The 12,389-nt window shown below is 35.4% G+C and overlaps 3 protein-coding genes across 9 annotated transcripts; 1 reads left to right on the forward strand and 2 right to left on the reverse strand.

Moving 5' to 3' along the window:
- Positions 1-146: 146 nt before the first annotated feature.
- LOC104708774 (exocyst complex component EXO70A1) lies at positions 147-5,431 on the reverse strand. Of its 2 annotated transcripts, none has more exons than XM_010425397.3 (12): positions 5,033-5,431; positions 4,756-4,851; positions 3,852-4,057; positions 3,174-3,404; positions 2,709-2,847; positions 2,419-2,631; positions 1,575-1,780; positions 1,274-1,474; positions 1,083-1,182; positions 888-988; positions 652-798; positions 147-545 (listed from the first exon to the last, which is right to left on the reverse strand). In XM_010425397.3, exons 1-12 carry the CDS (start codon positions 5,189-5,191, stop codon positions 422-424), a joined length of 1,923 nt encoding a protein of 640 aa, XP_010423699.1. In that variant the 5' UTR covers positions 5,192-5,431; the 3' UTR covers positions 147-421. The 2 variants fall into 2 exon arrangements, with proteins under 2 accessions (XP_010423699.1, XP_087316965.1); XM_087460839.1 differs by having other exon boundaries at positions 3,852-4,053; positions 5,033-5,406.
- Positions 5,432-6,629: 1,198 nt separating this feature from the next.
- LOC104708776 (ras-related protein RABC2a) lies at positions 6,630-8,715 on the forward strand. Of its 4 annotated transcripts, none has more exons than XM_010425399.3 (7): positions 6,630-6,855; positions 7,293-7,432; positions 7,686-7,754; positions 7,838-7,903; positions 7,988-8,109; positions 8,202-8,330; positions 8,417-8,715. In XM_010425399.3, the coding sequence occupies exons 2-7, from the start codon at positions 7,297-7,299 to the stop codon at positions 8,525-8,527; spliced, it is 633 nt and encodes a 210-aa protein (XP_010423701.1). In that variant the 5' UTR covers positions 6,630-6,855; positions 7,293-7,296; the 3' UTR covers positions 8,528-8,715. The 4 variants fall into 4 exon arrangements, with proteins under 4 accessions (XP_010423701.1, XP_087316982.1, XP_010423700.1 ...); XM_087460856.1 differs by having other exon boundaries at positions 6,703-6,855; positions 7,228-7,432; XM_010425398.2 differs by having other exon boundaries at positions 6,751-6,912; positions 7,228-7,432.
- Positions 8,716-8,861: 146 nt separating this feature from the next.
- LOC104708777 (ras-related protein RABE1d) lies at positions 8,862-11,072 on the reverse strand. 3 transcript variants are annotated; one of them, XM_010425400.3, is made up of 8 exons: positions 10,592-11,072; positions 10,257-10,329; positions 10,062-10,162; positions 9,845-9,910; positions 9,635-9,732; positions 9,494-9,556; positions 9,313-9,405; positions 8,862-9,210 (listed from the first exon to the last, which is right to left on the reverse strand). In XM_010425400.3, the coding sequence occupies exons 1-8, from the start codon at positions 10,662-10,664 to the stop codon at positions 9,127-9,129; spliced, it is 651 nt and encodes a 216-aa protein (XP_010423702.1). In that variant the 5' UTR covers positions 10,665-11,072; the 3' UTR covers positions 8,862-9,126. The 3 variants fall into 3 exon arrangements, with proteins under 3 accessions (XP_010423702.1, XP_010423703.1, XP_087316978.1); XM_010425401.3 differs by having other exon boundaries at positions 10,253-10,329; positions 10,592-10,896; XM_087460852.1 differs by having other exon boundaries at positions 9,494-9,732; positions 10,592-10,906.
- Between the last annotated feature and the right edge of the window lie 1,317 nt (positions 11,073-12,389).

Raw genomic sequence — 12,389 nt, forward strand, 5'->3', positions numbered from 1 at the left:
ATGAGAAATTCTTGTCCCCATGATTTTAGTTTAGATGTTTAGACAAAAATTATTGGCTCGACCTATCGTATCACAGCTACCAGAGAATCGTCTCAAAGCAACTTATTAATAGTAATCACTAATCAGTTAGCTCCTTCACTGCATACTTTCTTTTATTTTAAAAATTTTGCTTATGATTCTTTCAAAACGTGAACGTAACACAAAAAGAAATAAACTCTGTCTCAAGTAATTTACACACTTTAAGAGTTGCTAAAAATAAACATTTTCACATTCCGTAACCAAAGAATAGTAGAATACAAAATCGAATAGTGGACACTCCATATACAATGGCAACGAACCTTAATCATGCAAGGTAAGATTTGATAGAAATTTACCTTACACGATAGGTTTTTCATCATCTTTATCCTTCAGCTGTTTTTTTTTACCGGCGTGGTTGTTGTTCATTCATAGACTTTCCTTCAAACAACTCACCCAACAATCTTTCAAGATCTTCAGCTGTATACTTTATGTATTTTTGAGGATTCTTCCCACTCTCAACCAAAGGCCTACACCGATCATCGGTTTATATCTCATTAGGGTTTTCTACATTTCGATCAAATATGTTTTCTAAAAATGCTTTCGTATATAAAAGAGAGAAAAGGAGAATTTTACCCAAAGCGTTTGAGGAATGATCTGTAAGCAGGCAATAATACTTCAGCAACAGCAAGTCTTAGTGACTCTCTTAACTCTGTGTCTGGAACTGTCCATTGAGATTGTCTCTGGTGCAACTCATCAAACTGCATATTAAACATCTTGAACCTGTTTCCATTTTTAAAAAGTTAAACAATTCATCATTACCACTTAAACATGTCACCAGTTACTGTTGATTTTAGCTGTTTAAGCCTTACCTCTCTTTTAATAATCCTCTTGAAACTCCACTGCTATTTCCTCCCTCTAAACTTCCTCCCCCAGATGTTGTTAAACCTTGCGCCGATGAGGATTGTAATATCTACCAGATACATATAAAAGTTTCTTAATCACAATATAATGAACATTTTTTATATATTCGGATTTATTTATATAGTTAGACAAATAGAAAGAACCTTTGTCCAGGCAATCCTTTTGTATTGATTTGCATGTTGCTGAACGATACGCCTATGTCTTTGAACCCAATCATCGCCTAACAAATCCTTGGCTTCTGACCTGAAAAGTTATGATACAGAGAAATCTGAGTGTCGGTTTTTCTTTTTAGTTAAGTCCTGATCAGTCTTTAAAAACGTGAAACTAAACATACCTTCGCACAGATCTGACCATGTAGTGAATGTTGTTCATCAAGAACAAGTGTGTCAATGCAGGATCTTTGTACTGTTTTGATTTTCCGTCCAAGTTGTTTTGAAGTGCCTGCATTATCCGCATTGTTACGGATGCTAGCTGCGAATTTGAGTCATCTCCATTTCCAAATTCCAAGAAGAGTTGCTTCAATGTTGTTTGGTAGCTGGCACCAAAGATCATCTATTAAAGTGTGGAAGAAGAAAGAGATTCAAAGCAATTAGTTGGGCTAGTCCTAATCAAATCGATATGTATGATGTACTTACTCGAATAAGAACTTCACATAATTGATGACATAGCTTGTTAGTGGGTGGACAGTTCCATCTAGAACAGCAGTCTTTGTAGCATCTTTCTCAACAGCTTCTTCGAAATCACCAAACGTTTCCTGAGCAGTTTGCGCCAACCGCTTTGTCAAGCCCGTAGCAGAATCTCTAATTTCAAGGCAAGCTTTACCTTTGAAAATAGTCTCAATCTGTCCATGGACATAAATTTCATGAGGTTGTGGTACCATCTAATGTTATCCATACAATGTAGCACAAAAATTAACAGGTAATCAATTTATTCACACTATATGTAGTCCTAGATAGCAAACTTCAACCACATAAGTATCACAACGTTTTTTTCTGTGTGTGCCATGCTGTTAATTGTGGTGTAGATTTAAGTAGGAAAATACATGTAATCAATGCTCAAAACAAATCCGATCACAGAAACTCCACATGGTTAGAAAAACGTTAAAGACAATAATTTCCAAATATTACTCAAGTAAATAAAGCAGCTATGTTGACATCTCTAAGAAGTAAGTGGTGAACTCTATGCATAACTATGTAAACTGAACTTTATGTCTTAAATCTGGTAAATCATTATGTGATAATAAAAGAAAAGTACACGTCTGCATCATCCTGTATTCTAATATTTCATATCACTAGCTTTATACAAATGAAATACAGATTTGAAGGTGAATCAAGCATGTACGGAAGTTCGTAGTACTGAAAACTGTACAGTCTAAAAATCAGAAAAATCCACCAAAAGCTGACATTACAGAATAATTTCTCATTTTCAGTAAATGTATGGCGACATAATTATATTAAGCAACAATGAGAAAATGATTACCTCTGTATGAAGCTCCCGCATTATCTCATACATGTCTAAGAGTACAAACAACTTTTCTGGAGATCTCTTGCTCCTGGCTATAGCATCCCCAAAGCTAAGTAGCATTGAGACACTGCTCACTGTAACTTCAGCAAAACACTGATCACTAAGAGAATCGAAGCCTCGAAATATCTGGTCACATACTTGCCTTTCTCCAGCAAAGAGTAATTTAACCTGTTGAAAATTATATCAGGAGTTAAGGGTCAAAAAAACATATTAAAAATATACCGAACTTTAACTCGCGTTCTTACAGCAATGCGCATGAAATGGATCCAATTTCCAATTTTGGCCTCCAAAACTTCCCACTGCATCCTCTGAACATCCTCTTTGCTAAGTTTTTCAACTCCCAATTTCTTTAGGCTTTCATCCAAGACAAAAGAACGTGTTTCACTGAAAAAGCACAAAAGATTGAACAGAAGGAGATTAAAGACAAATTCAAAACACACAAATGCATCTTAAATATGTATAGGAAAAATGCCAGTAGATTATGCAAATCACTGCTTAAATTTGACAATAGTAGTAGTTGCAGCATCACATATATCATATGGAAAAAAAAAGACAAAGCTGATCCAATGCATTACACGTATGAGACAAATAGCAATGCATCTAGCAACCATTTTTTCAGATCAGGTAAGCAAAAACAGTGTAGTGCACATCACAGCCAAACAGTTTGCTTCACTTCAGAAAACATTTCTGACCAAGAATCAAAAGTTCACCTATAAATTTGTAGCAACTGTTGTTGGTGACCAGCCTGAACCATTTGCTGTGCCAAATCATGCAAAAGTGGCAATACCCTTGATGGAATGAGGATTGGAAGTGTATAAGAAGCAGTTTCCGATTCATCGTTGTGATGTGCGCCGTGTGGTTTTCCACCTCCATCACCGTCTGAGGATGGTCTCAGTGAGTTGGGAAGGCCATCAAAAAGGCGATCAGGCTCCACGGCTTTACTGATTATAACAGAGACAAATCGAAAAGGATAATGAGGACAAGATGAATAAGATAACTGAAAATGTCTATTAACTTAGACTGGGAAAGGTTATGATTATCCTAGAAAGAGATGGCTACAGCATTTTTTCCATTTAAAACCAGTTGTCTGGAACACTCGTACATATTAACAAATCCGATAATTCGGGAAAAATCGTCATTCTAAGATAATGCCTTTTTCTCGAGCTAAAAATGTTTTTAGTTACTGACAAGGGAGGTAAAGAAGTAAGATCCTCATAAGTATATTTCCTGAAAACTAACTAGAAAGAGTACATAACATCGACAGTTAGCTATGTTCCCTGAAGTGACAGGAGGGTAGGAGTCCTGGTAATAGCATGCAAGATATATATGGAAAAAGTAATTCTGTCATTTTTTCTTCAGAAACTCTTATTAGGCACAGAAGCCCGAACCTGTAAGAAGCTAGCAACTGCTTAAACTCTTCCTCCAGCTTAGACTGTGCTTTAGCAAGCAAGCTATTTGCATGGTTGAGAACTCCATCGCTACTCTTAAAGCTTTTGTTGCTCATAAAATAACGAATAATTTTTCGCAGTTGAGCTATGGCATCCAGATAACTTTCCAGGTCCTCATGTGGCCCCTTAAGTACTTTAGTCTCTGCCTAGAAATGAATTGAGAGCATAATCAGAGATTGTTTTTTTTGTTACAAAAAAACAAAGTAACTCAGAAATAGCAACCAAAAATGCATGCATTCTCAATGTAGACCATCATAATTTGACTATGAATTTTTTAATACAGAAGAGAGGCCAGAAGGAAAAGATATCATGCAGGGATCCGGTAGAGCTTCCAGCCAACAATATCATCCTTAATAACCATGGATCACATAATGACATAGATATGTAAAGTAAGAGCTAAAAACAACAAACTTAGGGTTTCTAAGAGTTTGAAATCCATACAATGACCTCTCACAGACGAAAAATAAGTTCCCCCGGAAAAAAATCAGCATCCTAATTCACTTGGATGTTATAAACACTAAATATAGAAGATATCATTTCTAAAGACCAGTTATTCCACCAAATGATAGCTGAAAAGAGTGTAGTAGCATGAAAAGTATTGTGCCAAGTCATATCCTTGACTAGCAATGACAAGAATTGAACCAAGGTTGGCTAAAAATAGTACATCTAACCTATGCTAGAAAAAAAACTGTTGAGAGTGAGACTAATGAACTTGGTGAATAACATACGGATCCAACCTCTGCTCGAGAACTATCTATTTATAACGATCGATCTGAATACAATCAAATGAATGAAATCTCTCACATAAATGGGGGGGGGGGGGGGGGGGGGGGAAGCAACAAACCTGACGAAGGAGATCGAATTGAGACAAAATAACCTCAGCAGCCTTAAGAGTCCTATCAATATTCTCATGAGCTTTCCTTATAGCATGCGTTCTAATCTGAGAGATTTCAAAAAAAAAACACAAACAGTCAAACCAAAATCCAATCAAGTCTCAGCAAAAAAAAAACTCCATAGATAGAGAGAGAGAGAGAGAGAGAGAGAGAGAGAGAGAGAGATATGTTAAATTCCAGATCTGGATATAAAAACAATCAGAGAAGAAACGCTAACTAAATACAGACCTGAGTGGGACGCATAGCCGTTTCAAGAGCAGAGAGACGACTATCGAAAGAGCCGAGGATAGAAACAACATTATCGGTGATGGTTTGACTCTTCTGAAGAGATTCTCTCATCAACACAGCTCTTTCGCTTAGCAGATCCATTCTGCTATCTACAGCCATGGTTACGAAAATCCAAAACACTGGAGAGAATACTTGACTCGTCGCCTTCGAATTCGATAATGGAAGTTGGAGAGAAGAAAGAAAGAGAGACGAAGAAGTTACGACTCGGTTTGATTTGGTGGTGACAGAGCCCGACGAGCCGGTACAAAATCCAGCTACGACGCTTTTTTATTTATTTCCCCTTTTAACTTAAAACCAGAGTTTTTTCAACATTCTCTTAAAATATATATATATATATATTGACCTCTGTTTTAATTTTTTTTTGTTATAACAAAAATTATAGAATAATTAAATTTTGATAAAATTTTGTTTTTCCACTAACCAGTCATGTAATTATTTCCAATTTAATATAAGGCAGATATACTAACCATAATAATTCTCTCGTATAATTTTTCTTTAGAAAGTCCAAATTTTGTGGTGTGGACAACATTAATGTATAGCAGCAGTGTTGACATATCTATCTAATAAAGGGACTCTGGCCCACAAAATAAAAGGCTATGGCCCAAATACAAAACAGCCCATTAAACACTGCTGCCAACACAAAGCTGGCATTTTAGCCCACAAACTACATATATAATCCATTTGAGAAACATTAACATACAGATTTAAATTTATTTTCTTAGAGAAAATGTCAAGAGAAGAGACATGTTCTAATTTATAATAACATACGAAACAGATCAAATAAAAATACAACTGACAGTATTTGTGTTTTTTTTTTTCTTTAGTAAAGGTTTGACATTAACTTTTTAAAATCTTTTTTTAAGGTTTGAAAGTTTCAAACTATTTGTTGAACCAAAAAAAAGAGAAGAGAAAAGGATTGTTAGACGAAGTCACGAAGCTGTAGATGATACTCAAACTTGGGTGGCACTTTGGTGGGTCAATTTCGGCAAAAGAGTTCTATCTTCCTATAAGTTGAACTAAAGCAAAGCATAGGAACCTTTTTTAGTGTGACGACAAAAAAAAAAAAAGGCACCGTTAAGTGACGTCACAATCGGAGCGTGGAAGCACACGCACTTTGAGTCTTTGACTATGCGCATGAACTTTTGCACCAGCCAGAGGTGGGGTTTTGAAGGGGCTCGGCTGACAGCGGAGGCGAAGGCTATGTTTGGCTCCCACAATCCATCAATCGCCGACTCTATAACGTTACTTTGGGAAACCAACTAGTATTTGTGACTTTTCTATAAAAAAAAAGTTGACCTTGAAAGTGTATATTGAAATGATTCCATTACTTACAATATAATTGGTTCCATCGATGACTATTGTAGTTTTTAGAAAATAATAATTCAACCTACTATTTTAGATGGTATTGTAAAACATAGGTGTTCAATCGCCTTTTGCTACCGTCAACTTGAACCGCTTTTACAAACCGCCAAGAAAAAAAAAAAACCAACCGTTTTGCTGATCCACCAAATACGTTTAGCCAACCACAATGGTTGTTGTTGATGTTGTCTTGTTGACTAATGACTACCACCAATCAAAGCAAAACAAGCAAACAAAAAAAAAATCTCTTTATTGATAATGCAATGGCAATCTCGCAGCCGCGATTTCAAAACGCTAACACACACACGTCGACAAAAGAACCTGGGAACCAAAACAGAGACGTTTTAGTGAAGTAAAGTGTCGGAGAGAAGAAAGCAAAGAACAACCAAACGTTACTGTCTCAGGTTTGCTGTGTCTTTGTCTCCTTCCATAAATCTCTTTCTCCTCTCCTCTCTTTCTCGGTAAAGAATAAAAATCTTCTTCCAATTTCTTCATCACATTTCTTTTATTATTATAATCTAAACATCAATACACACAGAGGCAAATAAAAATTCTCCCTTTTTTTTTCTTCTTCTTTAGATTGCTCTACTTATAAAGTAGAAAGTAATGTGCAGCAGATAGATGTAATTATCAACGACGAAGCATCATCATCATCATCATTATCATTATCAATTAATCATCATTACAGCAGCTTACTAGATTCATATTTTTTATTTTCCAAAAAGTTTGCTTCTTTTTAGTAGTAGGATTTGATTTTGGTCTTCTAAGATTTACAGATCGATTGAGAGAGAGAGAGGGAGAGAGAGAGAGAGAGATTAAGCAAATCTGGTGTTTTTTTTAGAAAAATGGGATCTTCTTCTGGACAAAGTGGATACGATCTGTCGTTTAAGATCTTGTTGATTGGTGATTCTGGTGTTGGTAAAAGCAGTTTGCTTGTCAGCTTCATTTCCAACTCCGTTGAAGATCTTGCTCCTACTATTGGTAACTTGTGTTTCTCTCTTTGAATTCTCGAGCAAAAAGGTCTCAGATTTACGTTTGATGTGATCTTTATTAATGATCATACTTGCCACTGAAACAATTTTAGTTTCTTGATGATTCACTTTTTTTAGTAAGACCCAATTATAAACTTTTTGTTTATTAATCTAGCTGTCTTCTTGTCTTGGTTTGGTTTAAGGGAATCTTGTTTTGTCTGTATTATATTTGTTTGATTCAACCCAATTATTGATACTCGTAGGTGTTGATTTCAAGATCAAACAATTGACTGTAGGAGGCAAAAGACTGAAACTCACAATTTGGGACACAGGTGATTCTTCTATACTGAAATTACAAAAAGTTTTTATGTTCCTAAGAAAAGTGATGGTACTTATAATATTCTCGGTGTTGTAGCTGGACAGGAACGTTTTAGAACACTGACGAGCTCTTACTATAGAGGCGCACAAGGAATCATTCTTGGTAATATGTTCATCGTCAATCACAGGAGACTAAGAGATCTCTCTGTCTGTATACTGTTTAGTTAATGTTTCTTGGTGAATGCAGTTTATGATGTGACGAGGAGGGAGACATTTACAAACTTAGTAGATGTGTGGGGTAAGGAGATTGAGCTTTACTCCACTAACCAAGAATGTGTTAGGATGCTCGTTGGGAACAAAGTCGATAGAGTGAGTTTGCAAAATCGAAATTACACAACTTTGTTTTCAAAATATGGTTTGGTCATTCGAATACTCTTTTTTGACGAAATATATGATTGCAGGTATCTGAGAGAGGAGTTAGCAGAGATGAAGGGATTGCTCTAGCAAAAGAACTCAACTGCATGTTTCTTGAGTGTAGTGCTACAACTCGTCAAAACGTGGAGCAGTGTTTCGAGGAGCTGGCTTTGAAGGTAAGATCCTTAATTGGTTTTTAAAAAAACTGATTTTAAAAGAGGAATTTATACATAACAGCGTTTGTTCGTGATGAAACAAACAGATAATGGAGGTACCTAGTCTTTTGGAAGAAGGATCAACTGCTGTGAAAAGAAACATCTTGAAGCAGAAACCAGAACACCAGACTAATCCTCAAGCTGGCTGTTGCAGCTAGTGAGCAGAGAAACCAAAACTTGAATCGTTCTGTTGTGTATCGCAAACTGAATCTGATTCTTTTCTCTGCAGTTGCCTCTTTTGTGTGTAGAACATAATGTGTAGCTTCAATGTAAATTTGTGGGATTACTGGTGTTCTTCTTTTGCTTCTGAAATGAAATTTGTAATAATAATATCATAATAGAATAACCCCCCCCCCCCCCCCCCCCCCCATCCAGTGTTTTCTTTTTAAATCCGTGTTTGTTTTGGGTCAAAGCCTCAAACTATGGATTCGAGTACAGAACAGCAATCAAAGTGAACAAGATAAATCCTAATTTGAACTGTGAAGTCAAAAGTTATACACACTACAACAGTTTCATTTCATAAATTCAAAGTCTTCAACATAGTTTTTTGACCAAACACAGTCTTCCATATCAGGAAGATCATTGTACAGGAAATTATGGAGATAACAAATTAGACATAAAGATCACAGCCATCAATGAGATTTCCTACTCCTTCTAGGTAACAACATGAGATTTATCTCTGATTTGAGACGTAAGAGATTAAAAAGATGGCAAGACAATAAAAAACGAGTGCAGGCGAAAAAGAGCGATCATACTCCTAAACGTAACTACAGCAAGCTGGCTTCTCAGTTGTAGAAGAAGATGAAGCAGTATCTTGTTTAGTGATCTTGATACCTTGGGGCTGCAAAGCAACAAGAACAGTACATATGAATTTCACTCAGCTATAATGTCGGTACAAGAGTATGAAGAGCAAGTAATTGTAATAGATTCCTGCAGTTCTTACCTCTGCCTTTGTATCGGTTTCTGTCAATCTTTGTTTGATGTCTTTTGCGATAGAAAGGAAAACATTTTCAACATTTAGGTTTGTTTTTGCACTCTGCAACAATTGTAATCACATCAGTAATCTCAACAAGATATTAGTAATAATAAACAGCAGACATATTTTGTTTTGTTTTCTAGCTCACCGTCTCAAAGAATTTGATTCCATACTCATCAGCCAAAGCTTGGCCCTTTGCAGTTGGAACAGCCTGAAAAAGAAGATCACACATCAGTATACTACAAACTATTAAGTCATGAAAGTAAGTATGCAACTGATGCTTACTTACCCTTTTACTTTCATCCATATCAGCTTTGTTACCAACCAAAATTTTGTTGACATTATCTGAGGCATGTTGCTCGATGTTCTTCATCCAGTTCCTAATATCTGTTGAAACAATCGTATTCAGTTGCCACAAGACTCACAATCCCATTTCCTCAATATCATTGCAGAATTGACTAAACAAGATAAAAGGCACAAAGAAAAGTAAAAGACATACTGTTGAAAGAAGACTCGTCCGTTACATCGTAAACAAGCAATATACCCATTGCTCCCCTGTAATACGCTGCAAGTAATAAAAAATGGACCACAACGCTTTAAAGGCAGAAACAATGAATTGTCTTTTACTTATGGAAACACTCAAGTTATCATCAAGACAAAAACTCAAAGATCAATCAAACTATGCAACTAAAAGATCAAACCCGTCTTATTATTACCTGTAGTAATAGTTCTAAAACGTTCTTGACCAGCAGTGTCCCAAATCTGCAATTTGATACGCTTCCCATCAAGCTCAACAGTTCTTATCTTGAAGTCAATTCTGTATTAAATTATATACACAAACTTAGACAACTACAACAACAAAAGACAATCTTTTAAGTAAACAACCAATACAGAAGAGGAAGAAGACATACCCAATGGTAGTAATGAAACTTGTAGTGAAAGTATCATCTGAGAAACGCAGTAACAAGCAACTCTTCCCCACACCTGAACATATATATATATATATATACACAGAGAGCTATAAAACAAACCAACTTAACACAAAAAAAAAAAGAACTAATTTTGTCAACGAGTTCCACAGTTCCTTAAAGAGTCAATTCTACTACTACTAGTAATACATAGCATAAACAAATCAAAACCATAAAACCCTAATTAAGATCGCAGAAGGTTCAGAACAAAAATATTGTTTTTTTTTTTTTTTTTCAATTGCTAATTGAAGAACACAGGAATGGAGAAAGAAGCTTACCGCTGTCGCCGATGAGAAGAAGCTTGATGAGGTAATCATAGTCTGAACGAGCTCTTGCCGGCGCAACCGCCATCGCTAGAAGATGTTAAAAGAACAAAGAAAAAAGAAAACTTAACACTAATCTATTGATCTCTTTTGCTTCTCAGCAAAAAACTAAAACGAACTCTGCTTTGTTTTTTTTTTTCCCCCGGAAAAATCTCTTCCGACGAAAGATTGAAAAATTTTAGGAGACAGAAAAAAGCTAAAAGGAATGCTTCTAAATGTCGCTGAAGAAAACAAGTTGATGGCTAGCTCCCTCTATGCTTACCAAAAATTATTTCGGTGGATGTTATTTTTGTTTGTTTATAGTTTTGGACCTGATATTTTGAAGTATTATTTAGCCCCATTAACTTAATACTCGATTAAGAGCCTGTAAACTTCGTAAAAAATCTCTAAACAATCGAGTTAAGTAAAAAACATGGTTGGAATCAAAACTAAAAACATAATGTTTGGCTAATATATAGAAATCAATCTAAAAACCGGTTTAGTTACTTATATCTAGAAAGTGAAACCGAATGGTTTAATGGACTAAATTGAAAGAATTAAAACTGTTGGGTGTGAATGTATGACATTTAAGAAAGTTCGGGGGGAAGAGGAAAAAGGTAGGTCTGATACTCTGATATGATCAAGTGCGGTCGGTCTACAGTAGAACAAAAGGATAATGGAGTTTAAGGTGAGCTGTCAAGCAGTAAGTGGGTGAAAACGGTTGCTTCGCTGTATAGACGTCGTACACTAGCGTAATCCAGCAATGTATCCAATCATGCCAGAGCCTCTGTTTACATGTGGCATGGTTTGGTTCCAAACAAAGTCAATTTCATTCTATATTACTACTACTATTCATCCACATATGAATTCTTCTTAATCAACATTTATTTATTTCATCTTTTTTATTACTCCACTATACATTTATAACTCCTACGAATTCAACATTGAATTTGTCACGCCTAGCTCATTGCGTAAACTGATATATAAACGCCGTGTATGATTTTAATTATATGAAACCACTATCCTTTACTTATTGTATCCCAAGTTAATGAGTAATCGTCGTCGATTACACTACATGGGCTCGATGTTTTGTCTTATTACAAGTGTGGTTAAGACAGTTTGTAATTGTATAAATTAAAAATATGTGAAAAGGACAGAGACTACATTATAGTTTAAAATGTCTCACCGACGTCTTTCTGAAGGAAATTAACTTATCATAGTGCTATTACTTTAAATGGATGAAACCAAGTTCAAGATACCACTCTCGTGTTCAGTTTAGTTTCTGAACTTTTCAATTGAGGAAAAAAAAATGCATTATACAAAACAATCCAATTTATTTGTAGAAGACATCGTTAATCACAACATCACTTTTACATCAATCGTTATCTAACTGTTAGGAATATTCACTCGTTCTGTTAGTAATATACGTTGCACACTTTTCTCTACATATCGTGTTCATATTTACAAAAGAGATATATAGATGAGTCACATACGAGTCATAGACTATATAAAGACATCAAACATGATGGATATAGAGATACACTATACCATAATTGATACGTAGCGTAAGTAGTCTTAGTTTTTAATTGATAGAACATGTTGTCTAGCATATATATAGGAAAAAAAACACTGAATTTGTAATAGATTTTGCTATTTACACAACACGATTCGTTACATGTATGTCTTGACTCTTGTGATATATGCCCAAAAAATTGGATGGAATCGGCAGTATATGTATTTTCTAGTGCAAAACACATTCATCAAAAGCAGTCGA

This window comes from Camelina sativa, chromosome 8 (assembly GCF_030686135.1).
Source record: "Camelina sativa cultivar CO46 ecotype springtype chromosome 8, ASM3068613v1".
NCBI lineage: Eukaryota > Viridiplantae > Streptophyta > Magnoliopsida > Brassicales > Brassicaceae > Camelina > Camelina sativa.